The 21193-nt window shown below is 43.3% G+C and overlaps 1 protein-coding gene across 1 annotated transcript in view; it reads right to left on the bottom strand.

Moving 5' to 3' along the window:
* Positions 1-7532: 7532 nt before the first annotated feature.
* The window catches only part of hs6st1a (heparan sulfate 6-O-sulfotransferase 1a), a 58077-nt gene continuing 44416 nt past the window's right edge, over positions 7533-21193 (bottom strand). The window contains exons 2-4 of the mRNA XM_044047251.1: positions 13727-13949; positions 11092-11340; positions 7533-8155 (exon numbers count right to left, since the gene is read on the bottom strand). Coding sequence (XP_043903186.1) covers positions 7814-8155; positions 11092-11340; positions 13727-13949 — 814 coding nt within the window. The 3' untranslated portion in view covers positions 7533-7813. The remainder of the gene's footprint in view (positions 8156-11091; positions 11341-13726; positions 13950-21193) is intronic.

Below are 21193 nucleotides of genomic sequence, written 5' to 3'. Positions count from 1 at the left end.
TAAAACTAATACAAAAAAAATTATGTTTTTTCGCAGCAGTACACATTGGCATAGCCCATTGATTTTGACCCTAAAGTTAATAATCACTAACACACACAACTGTCTGTCTGTGGATGTAAATAACTGTAAAAGTCACTTTAATGAGGAAGATTACTGACACTTAATGAGTTATCATTACATCATAACCATGAGTGGGATGTTACACTCATTTCATCTGACAGCAGCGCCTGCAACTAAGAAGCAGGAAGTTGTTCCATGATACAACATTTTATCATGCCATTTCCAGGTGTGTGCATGTTACGTGGGTGTGAATATGTGTAGACACAGATTTAAGTTCTTTTCTACTGTATATATTGCTATTTTATAAGTGCCTATTAACTAGGGTTTTTTTTTTTTGCCAGATTAATAAAATACAAAAAACTGAAGCAGTTTAAGAGGGATTCTCCATTTCAAGTGAACAGTAAATAAATAAATTTGAGGCTGTGTATTCAATTCTAAAACTGCAAATGCAGTTTGCATGAGCATGGAATATTAACCAATGGAAATAAATCATGTATTTAAAAAAAGGCCAGAGCAGTCTCCCTCGTTATTGATATTTGCAACGTGGTAATAAAAATGTAGAGAAAGCTGAACTCCCTGCGGTCCATTTTGTGAATCTTTACCTTGAATGTGTGTAATAGTCTCTGTCTTTTGAACTGGCTGTCCTCTGGGGGCAGACTGGTGAAATGTGCCAGGCTTCTGGCTGTCTGCTACCTGTTGTGCGGTCGTGACAAAAAGACAAGATGAAAGGTACAGAGACACTGTTCCAGGGTGTAAAGACATGGGTTTTTGCGTTTTCATTTACTTGCTCTGCTGCCTAAATTAAATTGGACAGCTGATCCTCAAGAGGGAACAGTTCCAGGATTTGATTTAACATTGTATAAAAAAGCAGCGACATTAATTATCCTGTTGGATTTGACCTTCATTTTGATGTGCACATGCGCACACACGCACACACACACATACTTTCATGTGTTTCCCTGTGTGTGCAAAGGCCAAAATGTCCCCACTAGAGTCCCCTCAAGTATAACTAAACATATCTTCACACAGGCTGCCCATGAGGCTTGTTCATCTGTCAGGAAGGTGACATCTTCAGATGAATTATGGGAGATGGTTGTCATCTTCTCTGGGGTCATGAAAGAAATGGTGAGTGTGAGCTGTTGGCTCCGTCGCCCTCACACTATCACACGTCAGCCATTTTAGAGGTTGAAAGCCTCGGCGGGGGACCAAAACGACCTCAATTAAACCTCCATTAATATTAATACTTTTTGTCGTTTCACGTGAGTTGCCACTAATTATATGTGTCCCTGGCTGTATAATGGGGGTCAGCCGGGGTCTCCCACATGAAGCTAATTCACCACTTTACAGCCAACCGCACAATGGGCTGGCCCGAGCTCCAGTGTTAAGTACAGATGGAGACAAGGGGCAAACTTTAGCACCTTCGTGTTTGTAAAAGTTACACACACTCTGGCGTGTACGCAAACTGTTACTCGGCGAGAGATTTCCTAATAACACGACTTGAATGTGTATATCTTGTATGTGTTTGTCACTTCAAAATAAAGCATTCAGCTCATAACACAAGTCACCAGCCACTTTTGTTTAACTGCTCATTAACCCTTAGAACACAGAGCATTTTTCTGTTACTATGTTTAAACATACAGTTTTTTCAGCACAACCTGGGCAATCTGGTGAGAAAATGTCAACTTTCACCAACTATATAAACACACCTGAGCAAAAAGTACTCAAAATGTTTAAAATCAGATTGAATTGGTGAAATATGGAAATACATCACAGTTCAAAGTTCACTTTTTATGAAGAAAAAGACAAGAAAAAATGCTCTATGTTGTGACTTATGCGCAAATTATTGCTACGTTATATTACGATTAAAAATGTGATACAAAATAAATCATCTTTGACTTGAGAAGATGCAATAAAAACACATTTTTAAAGCCTGAATATGTGACCTATTAACACACACCTGCCAGGATGTCCATATAAGGAGTTGTGTATTATTCCCAGGGCAATTTACTGAGGGTTAATGTAAATATGGAATCCAGCATCAGAATGGTGAATGAAGGTGATTTAAGAATTTGGTCTTTTTCGCACACACACCAATTAGTAACAGTGAATTTGTCCTCTGCTATTAACCCATGCCTTGCTCAGGGGCACTCCAGCACATGGCCGTCCCGGGATTGAACCAGCCACCTTCTAGTTGTCCTCGCTCATGGGTGATGGACTGGTGACCTGTGCAGGGTTTACCCCGCCTTTTTACCCTGTGTCAGCTGGCATGGGTGTTGATGTCTAGGGTTGACAGAAAATACGCAGTGAGCAGCAGTTGTTTCGGTGATGCCAGAGGTCAGAGTAGAACGTCCAGACTGGTTTGAGATGAGAGAAAGGCTTCACTAACTCAAAAAGAGACGTGACAAGGACCTCGATAGCGAAACAAAGTGGCAGTCGAGTGCAGAAGAAGACATGAAGACGTACTGTATAGGCAGGTGGGGGAGACAACACAATATACATAATCTCAAGGCACTTTGGATGGTAAGGTTGAGACCTTACAATATTATCATGCATATAAATGGAAAAAAAATATACCATAATAGCTTTAGATTAGGAGGTTGTATCCTGCTTCATTTCTCCCACATCAACATTCATCATAGCTTTATGTCGAGGTTAATAAGTTTGCAACGGATCAGATCGTTATGGGTTCTAAGGCCAGAGCGCTCGCTCTCATGCACACACACACACACACACAGAGCATAATGGGATTGCAGTGGGATTCTCATTGGTTTTAGTGGAGCAGAGCTCAGTGTAAGCAGAGTCCGCTCTGCCTGGGAGGTTGGATTCTTCTGTTAAATCCTTTAATATCATGAGGGACGATTTGTCTTGACCTGAGAGATTAGCCAGACCCTGGAATGGAAGGTCAGGTAATGGCCCAGATGTCCACTGTACTCATATTTGTTACATGTTATTACTGAAAGAAAAATGCTCACTCCCATGCTGGATTGCAGCCTCTTTTTGCCCCATGAATTTACTTTTCTTTCTTTTTTTTTTCCCTGACAAAACAGGGCATTGAAACTCTGTAAATTGTGTGAGCCCAGTGATTTATCCACATTGTTTATTTGATGATGAAGGTCTGCTAAGCCACGGCGCGGCTGGAAATGACTCAAACGTAGACAAAAGACCAGAGTCCATCATGACCAGCTCCAGTGCCAATGGGGGGCAATCCTTCAGAATGACAATAGCCAGGCTCTGGTGCATGTAAGGGAGGCACTCAGTGTGAACTTATCAGTACAATTCCTTGCTGAACATAAACAATAATAATGCAAGAAAGAAAAAAAGCATGGGACCAGTAATGAGGAGCTGCAGCCACTTTGACCCCCCGGATTAATGGATTGCAGCCAGAGTTCGTACAATCGCTCAGAGCCGTATTCCCGTGGACAGGAAGTACTTACTTTTCTCTCTGTGATGCACACGTGTACGCTCGGCCCAACAAAAGCTCTGCAGCACAGACGTGAGGGTTTGTTTAGTCGTGCACTTGAAATGACAGTGACCCAGAAACCAGCCGTCCGAGATCCTGCACAGTCTTTCCTTCCTTTCCTTTCCTTCCCCTCTCATCTGTTGTCTGTTCACGTCAGGCACAAAAACATCTCGCTTTCTCTGCCATCAACGTCCTCTCCGAGTACTCGTGTCATTTACACTCTTGCTCTTGTTGCACTTACATCTCCCTCCGGCTAACTGCCGCTGCTCATCAGCACTCATTTTCTCCTGCTCTTTGTGTGCGAGTGAGGGGTTCAAAGTTGAAGCTCAATGGGACCGATGATGAGACCACTCTGTGCTCCATCTCCACTGCATTCTCATTCAAGGACGGGGGATATTTATGTCCTCCCTCCAGTCGCCAAATAAACGCCCACCCCCAACAGCCGAGGAAGAAGTGCATTTTTGTGTATATATACGCGTGTTAGTCAGAGCACAGAGTGTTTGCAGATTGAATTAGACTGTAGATCAGCACTGACAGGGCTGAGGCTATCATTAGGAAGGGGAACAGGCTGCTTTATGGGGGTCACAGTCCTGTGGTTAGTGTGGGTGAGTGGTAGAAAATGTCCTCTGGTTATAGATTGGCCTGTGGACTGAAGTGTAGAAACCTGGAGGGCAAAGCTCCCCACACAAGCTGTCGGGAATAATATCACTGGAAAAAAAGGAGTCTTAAATGATTTGGCCGCATTTCAAGTTCAGTGTCTTCGAGTAAAAAAATCCATCTAAAACAGGAGTGCGAGCTTGATCATAAAACAACAGAACGGGGAACATCATAAAAAACATATCCAGTGACAACCACGACACAGACAGGGCTGTAAAAATGAAATATTTTTAATTGGTGGTTTTCATGAGTCATTTTGCAATCATAAGAAACAAACCCAGAATTATGCATACAGACAGAGCCAGAGAAGGACTTAACATCAATCCGAAAGGGGGAAAAAAATAAAAATATATAGTCTCTATCACACTCTCTTTTAATGGAAACACAAAGGAGGACGATGCTAGTGACACCTGGGCTGCTTCACTGTCGCGAAAGCAAAACGCTGTTAAGACATTAGATATACATCGTGATGAGACATAACATATTTGAGTATAGCTTTACAGCATCAATGTCTGGAATTATTTCAGCAACAACAACAAAAAAAAAAAGACACACGGTTGTTCAGGTGGGGGAGGGATTTGTCGAAATCAGACGTTCGCTTGAAAAACAGGGAACTCTGAAACTAAAAAAAAAATGGACATATATAGGTCTTTGTCTTCCGTGGTTAACCACTAATGAAGAGCCACATACTGGTTTGAAGTTCAAACATGTTCTAATACAAGGCGGACAATTGTTGGGCAAAGTGCCTGGAGCTGAGGAGCTTTTCAAGTCTCTGGTTTCAAGACAACAATGAAGGGGGGAGGAGGGGGGGAGTTTGAAATGAAACAAAAAAGGAACATCTCTCTCTTTCCATATCCATTTTCTCCGTCCCCATTGTACTACTTTGAAGGCGACGTGCACACACACACACACACAAAAAGGCAGCACATCAACTCTGGATGTGTCCCAATACCTTTCATCATCATCATCATCATCATCATCTGCCCCCTCTTTTATTCTGCTCTTCCCTTCATAAATCACCACCGTTTTAAAAAGGAGAGAGAAGATCAAAATAAAAAAAAAAGACACCGGAGCATCCAGGGCGATTAGATGAAATGTAACGAGGACGACGGCGGGCAGTTAAACGGTTTCTCTTATCGCCGCATTTATTTATAGTGACGATGCCGAAAGAAGCAGCAGTTCATCTGCGTGCGTCCTTAAACATCTGGACTACATTCACTTTGACTTCTCCTTGTTGTTATTGCCCAGATTCCTTTTTCGTGTGAATAGGGTTGGGTTTTGATAGCAGCAAAAAAATAAAAAATCAGGATTCCATCATCGTTATTGGCGTTTTATCGGCGGCCGTAGCCAAAACAGAGCTAATAGCTAATGTTTCTGGGCTCAGTTAAAATCTGTCAATAGTGTCATGCATACTAAAAAAAAATCCTAGTTTTGCTCCTGAGTGACAGAGATAAAGCCGTTAAACTATGAATACAATGCTTCATCTCAAAGTGTGTTTGCACGATGCAGAAACATTCTATTGATTTACCAGCGCGTACAGAACCTTTGCTATTGTCATTAAAACCATATTGTGGTCATTGTTGTTATTGCCCAGTCCTCAACCAACCGTTAATGGAATTGTCATTGACCCTAGGGATCAGAATTTGATTTGAAAACAGAGCCGGCTATCATGACCCAACGCTGCAGCACAGACACGGATTTCTTTGAAACATCAGCTGAGATTTTTGGGCTTAATCCTATAGTTCAATGGAGTCTTCATATGTAACCCAGTAAAGGAGGAAACGAGAGAAATGAAGATAACGGCTAAAGGAATATTACTGGCTTCCGTTGGTCGGTGTGATGGTCTCACTGCGACACTGCTGTCAGCGGGACTTTAGCTTCCTCCGCTGCTGAAACATGGCAAGATAATTGGCCATGAAAACTAGTCGGTGACAAAACTCTGCACACATTCTCTTTCAGTCAGGCACACTATTTACAAACACACACACACACACACACCAATCAAAGGCATACTCAACATACTATTTACACACGCACACGAGTAGTCAGAGAAATTACTGTAATAGATATAATATCTGGCAATAGTTATGTTGACTATGATCCCCATACATAGAGGCACTGCTACCCTCGCCTCGTCCTTCCTCTCTCTGTCTCTCTCTCTCTCTCCCCCGTCAGGGTCAAGGTGGCTGAGATTTCGGTCGCACTAACGAACTGCAGGTCACCAGAGCAACGCGCGGCCTTTATCAGCAGGTGGGACGGATGCCCGTTCCAGACCCGGCGCAGCTTTAACAACGCTCTCGGTCAGAGAAATAATAAAAAAAAAGAGGGAGAAACTGAAAATGCCACCCACTACATTAAGGGCTCACATTGCCATGGTGACCAGCAGTTCCACAACTCCCATCTCGAGCGTTTGTCTGAGTTAAAGCTTCCAAAAGCGCTCGCCGCTCACACTAACTGCGCGGGTTCTTGGCAACAACCCGCAGCAGACTGCCTCCTCTCTCCCTCCCTTTGGTTCCTTCGCACCTACATGTGAAATCAGGGTCTGTAATTGGCTCGCAGTCTCTGTGGGACTGAGACACACACACACACACACACACACACATAAGACAAAAAGGGAGAAATAACGAAGTTTAGCGAGCGGCAGATGCTTTGGGAAGCTTGAACAGAGAAACAGGACACTTTTGTCTTTCTGCCCCCCCAGGATACAAGGCTTCAGTAATGGCTATGGTCCACGGCACGTCCTTCCCGTCCCATTATCTTTGACTTTAAGAAACAAAAATATAAAGAAATAAAAGGAATCACTTGTCCTTTAGGCAGCAATATTGGTCTCAGTGTCATTACAATTCTGCTTTTTAAAAAAACAAAAACAAACACAAGAGGAAAATACAAACAAACAAAAATAAAATCATCACCCTAAAATGAGTCACTATTTCATGAACGAAGCGTGTTCATGGGTGAAATGGCTGATTCTTTTTTTTTTTTTCATTACACAACTCGGTCCATCTTCTGTCTTTACAGCACAGTCTCGTGGATTCCCATTGTTTTTTTTCTTTTCTTCTTTGTTCAAGCTCAGCTATGCACATACTCTCATTCCTCCTCCCAGTTCCTTTTTGAAATCGGAGCGTCCAGGTAGTCGACCGGTCCTTAGCAAAAGGACAAGCAAGAATTCACAGACTTTAGTTTCTTAATGTTCTCATGCTCCACATCAGGCCACGGAGAACAAGAGGGACACGGCAGGAGGACGAGGACAAGAACGAGGACAAGATGTGTTGTCAGCAACTCTTATAAACATCTCTCCTCTGCTCAGTCAATAATGATGATGATGATGAGAGAGACATGAACTAAGTGTCGGGGGGTAAGCGGTTGCTATTAACAACTGGGCAAACCTCAATAGCATGAGCTGATGCAATCGACCAAGCCCTGGTCTCCATAGCAACCACTTGGACTCTCATTCCCGCAGCCCAACTCTCTGGTTAAGTCTTTTATTTGGGTCTTTGATGCAGGTGCCACCTTCTATCTGTCTGTGTGTGTGTGTGTGTGTGTGTGTGTGTGTGTGTGTGTGTGTGTGTGTGTGTGTGTGGGCCGCTCCTGTTACATTATGCACCATGTGTCTGCGTGTTCGCTCTCATTCGGCTGCTACCAGCGGTTGATGATCTGGTTCATGTAGTCCTCGGTGGGGAGCCGGCTGCCCGCCTCTTCCGTCCGGCCCCCCGCCTCCTCGCCCCCCTCCTCCCGCTCCTCGCGCTCCATTTCGCCGTCCTCCAGCGTCGGCACGGAGCTCTGCCGGTTGCGGGAGGGCCACAGGCTGACGCCCAGGCCCAGGCCCTGGTGGCTCTGCTGCTGCTGCTGCATGTGGTGCTTGATGCGCTGCTGCCGCCGCTCCTGCTGCCGCGTGTACTGGTAGCGCTGCTGGAACAGGTCGCGGGCGTAGTCGTACAGCTCCATGTCGAGCTCGTTTAACTCCTCGATGCGCTGGACCTAACAGGGAGGGAGGGAAGGAGGGAGGAAAATGTTATCAACAAGTAAATATTTGAGCTCTCATAATTCAGAGAGGGGCGACATGTGGGAAAGAAATATAACTTAACCCTTTAACACCCTCAAAATGTCTTTTTTGCTTAATTTAACCATAAAAGGACCAGAGAATGTCCTGTAACTAAGTGTTTTTGCCCATTTTTCCACAAAAACTTCCAATATCTGTCAGCCTTTTTTAAATAACGTGCATTACAATATTGTGATTCATTTAACAAAGTAAAAAATGTGGAAATGTCTGGTTTACATATACAGAATAAAATGTGTGCTATCATGATTCATATTGTCAAGTGGGAAAGCAAAAAAAGTGGGTCCCATCTCTAAAAAAAAGTGATCCACTGAAACCAAGGGGAACTAAACTTAGGAAACTCATAATGAACGCTCCTGTTTTCATTTCTGTCACATCTGAGGACTCGTGGATTTCCAAAGAACAAACAACAGACTCACACTCGGCGATAATTCACTTTCTCATTAGTATGCAACCATTATGAAATAGTAATGTGGACCCTAAAGCACTAAAGCTTCATTATTGTTATTTATTTATTTATTTTTGAATAAGTCATACTAGCCACAGATCAAGTCTGTGTTTGATCAACTATTTGTTGTTCACGGCTGCAAAAACCAGCACAGACACTCCCAAAACACGACAAATAGTGCACGGACTGTCGCGTCGCGTTCCTCGGTCCCCACAGAGCAAATTAGACATGATTATATAACATGTGCACAAACATTATTAATGGCTTTCAACGGAGCTGAGACAGAGAGAGAGAGATGTTGGCAATATGTGTGAGAGAGGCGACTGAAGCACGCGAGCCCGAGCTTTAATGGCGCGTTTTATCTGCCGCGTGTGAACACAACACAGAGCAGGAAATACGTTCTCATTAACAGAATCCCTTTGACATCTGAAATATCATTTGTGTGTGTGTGACAACAGAGAGCTGTGGAGTGCTGCGTCGATGTTAGAAAATGTGAAAATGTGCACACCGGCACAAAGCCGCGGAGCCACCACGCGCTTAAGGTTAATACACTCGTCATCACCTGCTGATGTAATTTATTTGACTTTTGTAAGAATAATGAAGTGTTTTCACAATGTCGCACGTAGCTCCTCAGAGTATTTCATTTAAAAGGCTGATTTTAGAATCTAATTTTCAGTCAAATTACACACACACACACACACACACACACACACACACACGGGGCTGACCTTATCGCTCAGGATACACATCACCACACGATATTCTCTCGGCCTCTGTCACTTTTATTTCTCGCTCTCCTTCCTGCCTGCGTTTTTGATGTATAAGTTAGCAGAATGCTGTGTACAGGAGAGGACTTTTATTTTTCCACAAAATGGAGCCTCAGAACCTCCCACACAGGACCAGAGTGTGAAGAACATGTTTGAAGCTGCTGCACATCACATTTCACAGCATGTAAAAAAATAAACAAGCACTGTTTTTCATTTTCTGCTGTAAGAAAATCGTGCTTTTCATTTTCTATACATTAATAAAAATAATTATTAGAAAGAAACATAATGGAAATGATATACACACAGCAATGATCACACCTCATACATGTGTGTTCTATTATTTACAGTATCTCGCTGTCTTTCAGAACTAAATCCCCTAAAGAAAAAAGTAAATCACATACTTTGTTTAAGGATCATGATCGTGAGATGTTGGGATATTATAATCCAGCACGCCGTGTTAAACTTATAAATATGTACTATAACTGTTATACATTATTTACAGTGTTGCACATGCACTATTGTCTCCAGAGTTTTTCCCCCTCACAGTCTTGAGATTTGAATCTACTGGAGAACAAATAGCAAAAATGTTAAGAGAAGCCGCGTAAACACAGCGAAGTGAAATACTAGTTTGGCTGAAAACAACGGTACAGACAGCTCAGTCACAAGTGACAGCTCTCTGTTTTTGTTTATGTGGCTGAAAAGTGCTACAAGTGTGTCTCCTCGATAATTCATCTTTGGGTTCATGCAGAATTGTTCCCTTAAAAGTACCCGTCATCCTGGCATCTGTGGGGAGGAGAGGAGGGAGCCGTACTCTCCATTATTTTTCATGTGGACTGCAGTAGCCGCTCTTCCACAGAGATCATGCACTTATTGTTGTGTTTAAATCTATGCTGGACCTTCTATCTGAGAGGTCTGAGATCTTTAGGTGCTCAGCTAAGAACGGGAATCTTGAAGTGGGTAGATTTAAAATTGTTAAGGAAGAAAATAGGCTGTGTGTATTATGTGATTTGGTATTTTTATTCAAGTTGCGCACGATCAGAGATCTCAAACTCGCAGCGACTTAACCCTTAGAACACAGAGCATTTTGGCTTTTTACTACAGGATATACAGAAGATATAAGAATATGTGCAATATAGAGTGTCCTATATCCTTTTTTTCAGCACAAAAAAAAAATCAGGTTTGCTCGTTTTTATGAACAAAAAGAAAATAATTTTTCTAGTTTTGTGACTTCTGCACAATTATTGCTACTATACATCACTACTTTAAAGCCTGAATATGTGACCTATTAACACACACACACACACACACACACCCAGGATATCCATATAAGGAGCTGTGTATTATTCTCACGGGTGCACCTGCACCACTAAGGGTTAATATCAAATTATAATGAGATTTTTTCCATATGTATTCATCTTCAATCATACATGCGTTTTCTTTTTTTAAGTGTATACTATACATGTGGTTTTATTTTGAAATTGGGTGAAATAGCATCAGAACAAAAATTGCCATTGCTATGTCATGATGGAAAAATCATGACATTATTGTCCACCACTACTCAAAAAGTTGGATTAGAAAAATCTACTGAAATAGAAAATGATCAATCAATCTACTGAAGGAGCGAGCGAGCCGCTGAACTCACCGTGGTATTATCCAGATCCACCCCTGACGCCCGGGTGCTGTTGTATTGCATGAAGGGCCTGATGAAGCGCAACCTGAACGTCCGCTCGAACAGGAACTGGGTTTTCCGCTGGTACTCCGTCAGACCGAAGAAGGCCATGTCTCGCAGGTTCTTCTTGGCCGACTCCAGGAGGAGCTGCGCCCTCTTCTTCTCCGGCACCGTGGACATGTTGTAGCAGCCGACGAGGCTCAGGTCCGCCAGCATACGCACCTGAAGAGAAGGGGTTCATGTGTCCACATGCATCAAAAACACGTACAAAGTATGTACACAAGTCAAATTAGAAAAAAAAAGGAAAAATAATCAGAAAACTAATCATCTATGGCTGCCACCAATGATTACCATCTTCACTAATTAACCGCCAACTGTTCTTGTGATTAATCAGTAACTAAATTAAAAATATGATTTAATTGATCAACACATTTGCTTACATTGTTTTTGTTCACAGAGAAGTGTCAGAGTTTCATGTATTTGACAAGCGGCAAATGTTCGGGCATCTGATAGAAATACCACGATCACTTGCTAACATAGACTCAGACTGCTTATTATTATTATTATTATTATCATTATTATTATTATTAACATCATCGCTCTATATCTAAATGAATACATGTACAAATATGATGTCAATATCCTGGTTGTCCTTTCTTGAAAGAGACAAATCATGGACAAACTTTAAAGAAAATGAAGTCATTAAACGTTATTAATCGACTTTGGAAGACATCACTTTAAATGTTTAATCACATTTATGAAAACAGTGAAAAGAAAATCAGTTAAAAAAAACAAAAAACAAAATTAAGAGTGAAAAATCATCAATTTGTTGAACTTGAGCACTGGGTTAAAAAAACAGTGTCTGTGTCTGTGTGTGTATGTGTGTGTGTGTGCGTGTGTCTCGAATGTTTCGGTGGGAGACTAAACTGCAAAGAAATTGAGCTTCAAGAAAGTAAAATAAGCTTGTTAATGGGAAATTGTTCTTATTTTTTATTTTTTAGAAAAATTATTTGGACACTAACCTAATTTTAGGAAAACATATCTAACTTTGTCTCAATAAGATATTACAGCTCACTTGCTTTAATTACAACAGTAGTAATGGTTTGCATGAAAGTGTGTCCGCAAATATAAGAAATACTAAAGGTATGAACTCTTAAATTCATCTTAATTAAGTTAAGGAAGACTCATTTTAATTAATTTGCTTGTTGAAAATGTACAACTTTCTTAAATTTTGCCCAGTTGTGTCTAGCTTTTGGCCCATTTTTCCTCATTTTAAGGAACATTACAGTCTGAAAGTAATTTATAGGCAAGTTTTTAAGAATTCTAACCAAGTAACATTTGTTTTTAATCAATAGGGAGAATATTTGGCTTATTTGTGTGTATCATTTTATAGTAAAATTACATTAAATTGACAAGATAGCAGGAGAAACAAATCTGAGGTGTTTATCGCCAGCGGGCAAACTCCCAAATATATATAAATAAAAGGATGCGGAGTTCCAGACGTCAAGTTTGTTTACATCGCCATGGTAGCGGGAAAAACACCAGTGCTGGTTTCAAGCCGTCAGTTCACTGTGCACTTTAAATCTACAGCGATTGAGCAATAAGAGTATAAAAACAGCCAGAGTGGACATTATTCCAGACCTGCAGTTATCTTCAAACTTTCTGATAAACTCTCCCTCGTCCTACTCCAGAGAATGCTTCGAAATCGTAACTGAAGCACGTAAAATATTCAGCTTCATCAGTCAATTCGTTTTGGATTCTGTCTCTTGTCGATTCCCACTGCTCCGTCTTCTACGGTCACTTTGAGTGTGTGTGTTTTATGGCAGCGATCCATCCATCGCTGTTGTCTCTCAGGATCTTTGACGAGCCAGTAAAATGCTGTGCGTTTTGTTATCCCCCCTCCCCCCCGGGGGCTCAACGGGGCTCAACTACCATCTTTACGTTTTATGAATACAACTGGCAAAGAGACAAGTCGCACTGACATATTGCCTTACATACTGGAAATGCTGCAGTTTATACTCGTCACTGGATTTGAAACACAAAATCGGGTAAAAACAATATTATATAAATATTATTATAATCCTTGCACGACTGCATTACCATGTGAATAAATTCAAATAAATGCGACGTTATTAAATGACTAGAGAGTGGCTTTCACCATTATCTGTGTTTGGTTTCTCATGTGATCGGTCAGACGGTAATCTAAACTAGTTTTATGCAGAGGTGAATTCCCCATGTTGGTGTTCTCCTGTGGACTTTTTTGATTAAACGGTACCAGCCGAAAATATCAGGGCAATAATCTGATAGCAGTCCTGCAGACAGGGAGAGACAGAAGTCAGGTCAGGTGCAGACAGGAGTGATGAATGGCACGAATTAAGGCCGAAATCAGCTGCTCTTGTTTTTTTCTTTTAGTGTGCAGTGAAAGTGACTCTGAGCACCAATAAAAGCCTGCGAGAAACAAAGAACTGTCTGAGGATTTATGGACCTTTTCGCCCTCTTCATCGCAAACATTTAAATAACTACAGCACAGGGTGGCCGTGACCGTCAACGTGACAACGCCGCAGCATATGACATCTTTCTGGAGTCGAATTAAATCACTGTTGCTCACCTGTCTGTTGTTGGCCAGGTTGTAGGGACAGTCCATGAACTGCTGCAGCGTGCACCCGGACCAGTCGGAGCCCTCGTAGCAGGAGGGCAGCTCCTCCGGCGTCGGGGTGCGTCCGTCGCACATGTGGAGGGAGGTTTTCCACGTGGCTCCTCGCTGAACATGCCTCCACTCGCTCAGGTAACGCGACACGGGGTCCCTCAGCAGAGTGATGTAGTAGAACTTCCTGTTGGTGGGTCGAAGGGAAGGACACGGGGAGGAGAGAGAAAAAAAAATATGTTCAATTCTAATTATAATTGTCTTTCATATAGGTTGAATTAATCAATACAGCAAAAACAGAACAGGATGTAACAACAAATCATGTGTTATGGATTAAATGAAGCAATTAGGAGGCAACACATTCTATAACACTGCAGTCAATGTAATGCCCCAGTTGTCCATGTGGGGGCACTATTTACAACACTTTTCTGACAACAAAGTTCACACCACAGCCTCCAAACTCAATGGCAGGAAGGCTACAGATGGAGGCTGTCATTCGTAATGGCATATTATTTGCATTTAACCACAGAAAGCGGGCGCGCGGTGCTCGAGAGAGTAAAGTGGGCCGCCGCAGATAAGAAGCTTGAGTACAAACGAGCGGGTCGAGGAGGATGTGGGTGCGGGTGGATTTGTCAGGCGGGAGGATCAGGTCAGCGCGCAGCAGGAAAAGAAACTGCTGGCACAAGCACATCTCACTGTGCAACGACACACACATCTCTGTGCTGTGAGCATCCTTATGTCACGCACACACACACACACACACAGGCAGCAAACATCCTTCCTCTTTCCCCACACTCGCACAGAGAATTAGGTCTGTCTCCAAGAGATGACTCATCCGCATCCGAGATTTGGATGGGACTGTTTCTGTGGAGTGTGTGTGTGTGATGGTGCACAGTTCAATGTCTCTCCAGAGGGGACGCTCCCACCAGAGCAGAGACCTTTCCAGGCCTTCACACTCCAGCTAATTACTGCAGTCTAATCAATCAACACATCCTCATTAACACACAACCTGTGTGTGTGGCTATGTGCCTGCAATGTGTCTGGACGCGATGGTATGGATTTGTCTGCTCGACAGAAACACACACACACACACACACACCGCCGGTCAAAAACACACACTGGTCCTCTTCTCCTGGGGCTTCGCATCACGTCAGAGGAATGTTTGCAGAGAGAAATTTTGTGTGCTGACAGGACGCCACGAAATCGGTCCACACAAGGCGGCGAGTCACACATGCACACAGACTCCCTGCTTCCATCGCACTACAAAGCTCACCAGAGGGGGAGAGGAGGGGGTTGCTGGGTGGACATCAAGCCCCCCCCCCTCTCCCCAAGGGTCACACAAACAGTAGCAGTGTCTGGATATAAAAAAAGAGTGGCTAAGCCTGCTGAAATCCAGCGGCAGCAGGGAGATCCTGGGCAAAACACACACACACAAGTCAAAGCTAAATCTAGCAACAGCTGAGCGTTGGTGCATGATTAAACAACCGAACCTTTCATCCTGCAGTGGCGAGGGGATCCTGAACTGAACTCAATAAAACGACACAAACAACCCGAGATCTTGCACGACTGGGGCTTGGTAACTATTTATCGTTTATTTCAATATCAATAAAACAGGGATTCAATCTTTTGCGACACGACTTAATAACGGCTATGGATGTTCTGCCTCAAATATGGAAAATGTTTCTGACTAATAAGTTTAAAGGTGACAATCAATAATAGTTAAGTTTTTGATAATTAAAAGAAGCTTTCTGATTTTTCAGCTTCTTAAGTGTCATTATTTCCTTTCCAGTTTCTTTGCTCCGTATAACAAAGAAATCATTAAAACAGAATCATTTTGGTTTGTCAAAATCTGTGCGATCAAGCCCTAATATAAAGACATAAAATACCCATGACACATCATTGGAGATTAAGGGAATATGTTAAACTGGAATGCTGCCTTCACCGATAACAATGGTGCAACTAGCTTATAACTAAAAAGCCAGGGCACAACTCTCAAAAATGTCTTGACCTGAAGGTTTACAGAGGAGATACGTCTGAATACAGATGAATGAAAGAGGAGAGGTTGGAGTTGGGAGGATATTTCATTTATGTAACATTTTTACAGTCCATTTTTGTGGTCACCTTGCCTCATCAACCTGATACACCTGAACTGAAGCAGAAATGAAACAGATCTTAGTCGTAGCAGGAAGATGGAGAAAATACATCCACATTTTTGCACATTTTATCTGTATCACTGTCCTTTAGCCTGAGGCAGTGATGGTTGGCAAACCCCCAGGCCACTGCACTTGAAATTTCAGTTGAATATGATGCCATCAACCCTCACAAAGCCCTTCTAATTTGTGAGGAGCAGTCAGAAATGACCTCACAAAGAAAGGTTGGAATGAAAATCTGTCGCCGTAGCCTACAACACACACACATACACAAATGAAAGCTAAATCTAGAAACAGCTGAGTGCTAGTACGTGATTAAACAACCAAACCCTACATCCTGCAGAGGCTGAGGAGTTCTTGGACTGAATAAAACAGCTCAAACACAAACTGCATCTGGGGAATATTCTGCACAAGTAATCAACCACACCCTGAATCCATCCACAGCACGGAGAGAGTGAGAGTGACTGATCCCTGTAAATGAAACAGATCTCAGTAGCAGCGGGGGGATCGTGGACAATGAGAGGACTAAACCCTAAATCCAGTGGCAGCTGGGAGAACCCAGGCAACGGACCAAACAGACCCTCAATCCGAGGACGGCGGGGAGATCACGGCCATAGAAACGAGTATCTGAACTCCAAATCCCATCAACCTAAACCTCAAATCTCATCCGCTCCCGATCTAATCAGAAGCAGAGGAGGCACAGTCGGACTGGAGCCTGCAGCAGAGTAGGCCACATTATGGAGATTCCAATGATGACATTATCAGGATTCCAAAACACTCCCCTGAGTGTGTGTGTGTGTGTGTGTGTGTGTGAGCTTTCTGTGTGTGTTTCTAGGTAAGACTACGCCTATTAAATCAGTGATGACATTTCCCCCTCTTGGCTTCTGTTGAAAAAAAACACCACGGCACTGTTTGGCTCCTGCTACAGAGACGGAAAGAGAGAGCGAGGGAAAGAGTGAAAAACAGGGAGAGAGCAAGAACGAGAGCGGGGGGCAGGGGGTGCGGGATTCGGGGGGCGGAAGAGAATTTCAATTAGTTTTCTAATACTGTGAAAGCGGTGAGGGCCCAAGTGATTTATCAAAGTTATAGCTCCGGCTATAATGAAGGCTCAGGCATATTACCAGGCAAAATGAAAAAAATAAAAAACACGCGCAGGATGCAGCGCACACATAGTAATCCAAACGCCGGCGTTTGTACATACAGAGCCAAATAAATGATCTTAAACGGCGCGGCTGCCTGTCATGTTCGCTGGGTCGGGCAGACTCAACAACTGGTGCCGTGGAGACTTTCCTCGCCTTAAAGCCTAATGATGTCTGACTGTGTACTCAAATCGCTAGGTAATGATGTTTCCACACAGACAGACGCGTCCACGTATATGTATGTATATATATATATAATTATTCAATCACCTGCAAGTCCACTGTGACACATGAACATGCTCCCGCTCCCCAGCTGATGTTTTATTTACAGGTGATGTTGCTTACAGCTGAAGCACCCGTCACGTTCAAATAGATATGGTTATTGATACACTGACATATAATCCATATTGTCAAGATTCATTTCCATGGATCCGACTGGGAGCCGGGCACTTGCACACGGCTGCCATCAGCAAAAAAAAAGAAAAAAAAAAAGGTAAACCTACCGCCTAACCTGATTTACCGAAAGACTCATCTGGTCCTAATCTATGCCTGCTCTATGCCGGCCACTGATTGGTCAGAGTGCCGTCACAGGAAGAGACGTCCGAAACAAGACTCAAGCCGAACAATGCCGAACTGTGTTAAAAAGACTTAACAATCCTAAAAACGCGGGTTAATCTCCAACAATTACCAGAGAAATGTCTACAATCTCAATACTTAACAGAGGAGTCTGGTGTTTTTAGCGGTCAAGAAATAGTTTTAATTTAACTGATTTAACTGATTCAGTTACACTGAAAACAACTGCTTTACAAGTCACTAGTCACTCGTTTGTGTGTGTGTGTCGCGTGTAAAGCGAAGTCATTGCAGTTTCACGCAGCCGTGCAGCGATGACTCCGCCCACGTTGAGTAGGTGCTATTTTGTAGTAGAAAACCGACCTAAACTGTGCCGTGGCGAGCTGGAACCATAGTGGAAAAGGGCCATTAGTAAGTTCAAATATGCTATTTACAATTTATTAGGTGAGCTAAGAAATTGCACATTCCCTCTTACTTCAACGCTTCCACGCAGCACTCTCACAGGTTGAGGTTTCAGCACTCCCCTCCTGCGTGTGACTGCAGTCGGACTTGCACCCATTTTGTTTTCGGTCACAAACGGAAGGATCCTCCTCACACCCTCACAGAAGCACACAGAACTACATTCGTCAGGTGTCAGACATGTTGACGAGTCAGTGAGCGCTCCATCGCCGCATTGATTTATCCCATCAGACCGGCGGAGAGCAGTTGTAGGCTGATAAAAAATGAGCGGGTGTTTGGTCGGAGAGAAGTGTGATGGAGCTATTGTCTGCACCACTGTGGGATCTGGACCGAACAAGGACAGTTGTGTCCCTTATCTCTCTTTTATTCTTATCACTTCAACCGAACACAAAAACCCAGTCCCCTAAGTGCAGGACGACGTGTACCAGTGAGAAAAAGGAGTCAAACACAAAATAACTCCCAGTGTCAGCCTCCCCTGTGTTTACCCGTGCCACAAACAAGTGCGAATGAGACACTCGTTCCACATTTTCTCCACCTCGCCGAGAGCGCAATTATCGGAGGAAACACTCGAAATATCATTGGTATGATAACATGTTCAAACTAACAGAGTGAGACGTCAGCAGCTCCAACGGCCACATCAGTCAAACTCGAGTGTGTTATTGGGTCAGTGCGAGTTTGTCGAGTGTTATCAAGAGGAAACACACAGGAGGCTTTTCCTGTTTTGGTCTCGGAGAGGCCGGGGGAAAATAAGCCCTTTGCCCGTTTCCTGTGGGTCACAAATCACCACTCTGGGAACCTCCACCTTTTCCATTTAACCTCTTTTTCCCCTTTCTGTTTAAATCTTTCCCTTTCTGTCACCCGTCTTCTTTCAGACCATCTCTTACTCTCTCTGTCTTCCCCTGCAGCCGAGTCTGACATCAGTGTGTTCTCCCCCAAGATGCAACGTGACGGAGGGGCGATGTGGTCCAGGGCTGCAACTAATGACCGTTTGAATTTGTTCGTTCATCTGTTGATTATTTTCTCAATAGCTGATTTGTGGAAAATGTTTATCAGAGTTTCCAAAAACCTCAACATGATGACATCTACAAAACGTCTTTTGTTTTGTCCACAAACCAAAAGATATTCAGTTCGTTGGCATCGACGATGAAAGAAACCAGAAAATATTCACATTTAAAAGGGCGTAAAATCAAGCAACTTGTTTTTAATTAAGAAAGAAAAAAACTCCACCCAAACCCATTTAATGTAATAAATATCAAAGTGGTCGGCGGTTCATTTAGACGTCAATACAGGAGGGACAGAAAAGCGGGGATTATTCATTTCAAATGTATGTTTTTGCCATAGTTACAAAGTGTTCTCAAGGGAGGGTGAAAAAGTTGTTTACATACGAGGTTATGACTCACGCAATGATTTACCAACGCACGCGGACATGTGAACGCCCAGATACACAAACACGGGCGACGCCAACATCATCCCACGGCGCAGAGCGACCGTGATTTAGTAATAGTCCGCGGATGTTTGTGGAAACCAGACGGCCGTATCCCACCTCAGAGGAAAGGAGAAGGGACAGGTTTCCCCTCACCTGAGAACCGTTTGTGCGTTTGAGCTGATCACAATTTAAAAGCACAGACAGAGAGAAGAGAAGGTGGGAGAGTTAAAGTGCCGCTGGCAAAACAAACAACCAAATCAAGATCAAACAAAGACAGAGAAAACAAGATTTATGGTCAGTGGCAGAAATGTCGGTGTGTTTCTTGGCCTGGCTCGAAGAAAAATAAAGAAATCACCCGCCGGACGCTACAACAATCTGCCAACAATCCATCACCTGTGACGTTTCACTTGTTTCAACATTTCGTGGCAGGGTGTGAGAGCGGCGACTTTAACGGAGGAGACGGAGCAGAAAAACATCAGCCTTTACGTGGATCTTTTCATAATCGTCCAGCGAACTTGACGCCAAGACAGTTTCTGCAGCCATTTGTCTGTCAGTTTGTGTGCGGCATAAATCAGGACGTTAAGAACAGATTTTGATTAAATCTTCTGACGACGTAAGTTATGGCCTAAGGAAGAAATGATTAGATTTTGATGTTGATCCAGATCCACATCTGGATTCTGGGATTTTTTTTTTAACCTCGTGACATGGGGGAGTTTTCAAAATGGTCCTTAATAACTCTGCTGAAAACATAAGTCTTGACTTAAAAACACATGTAAGAGGACCACATATGGGGTCTAAAATCCAGACCTTGATCTGTGTTGACAATGCAGGAGCCTTGGCACGCGTTTGCTTCCTTAAGCGTTGATGTTTTCTACACGTTGATACACATTACAATAATTACATTATTGACACCTGACCAAAGAAAAACGGTAGATGATGGATGGATCAAGATGTTTGATCTGGGCACACACAATTGGCAGGGCTCAATCCGAGGGGTAGGATCGATGGTTATCTTTCAAATTCCCTCTGCACGTCAGCGGTGTCTCATCCTTTTATCAAGACTTGAACATGATTTGGAGGATGAAAAGAACGAGGAGGAAGCCTCCACTGTAGAAACCACAACAGGACTGCAAGCCTACCCTTTGAAGACACCCAGGGCCTTGAAAAACCTGCAAGTCCTGGAAGACCTAAAAATCGACGCAGCATCACCGTGTGATTGGCCAAACCAGAGTTTGAATTTTGCAGCTCGCGATCTAACGAGGAGTTTCTAGACAGAACGCTGGCTGCAAATTAAACTTGCTGCCGCTAGGGTGCGCTGTAGATTTCCATAAAAACAGAAACCAGCAGCAACACAGAAGGTGTTCAGGTCGTAGCTGCCTCTCGCCCAATGTCAGCTGGCTTAAACGACCCTCGAAGGATTAAGCCGTACAGATGATGGATGGTTGATCGAAGACGGAATAACTGTGTGTGTTAGTTGGACCGAGCCCCACCCTGAGAGCACAGTATCGGAGCGCTGGTCTGTGAGCCTCCACTCCCTTTTTTTGCCTTTAGAGGAATGGTCCGAGGAATGTGCTGGCTGCAGACGCAGATGATATCAGCCCCGTCAGTGTTCGCTCGCGTGTGTGTGTGTTTATAGCAGAGGGAGAGAGTGAGGAAGAACATGTCGAGACTTAATTCTTCCGCAGCG

This window comes from Solea senegalensis, linkage group LG16, assembly GCF_019176455.1.
Source record: "Solea senegalensis isolate Sse05_10M linkage group LG16, IFAPA_SoseM_1, whole genome shotgun sequence".
Lineage (NCBI taxonomy): Eukaryota > Metazoa > Chordata > Actinopteri > Pleuronectiformes > Soleidae > Solea > Solea senegalensis.
Note: the sequence above shows the minus strand (reverse complement) of the source record. Positions and strands in the feature narration are given on the sequence as shown.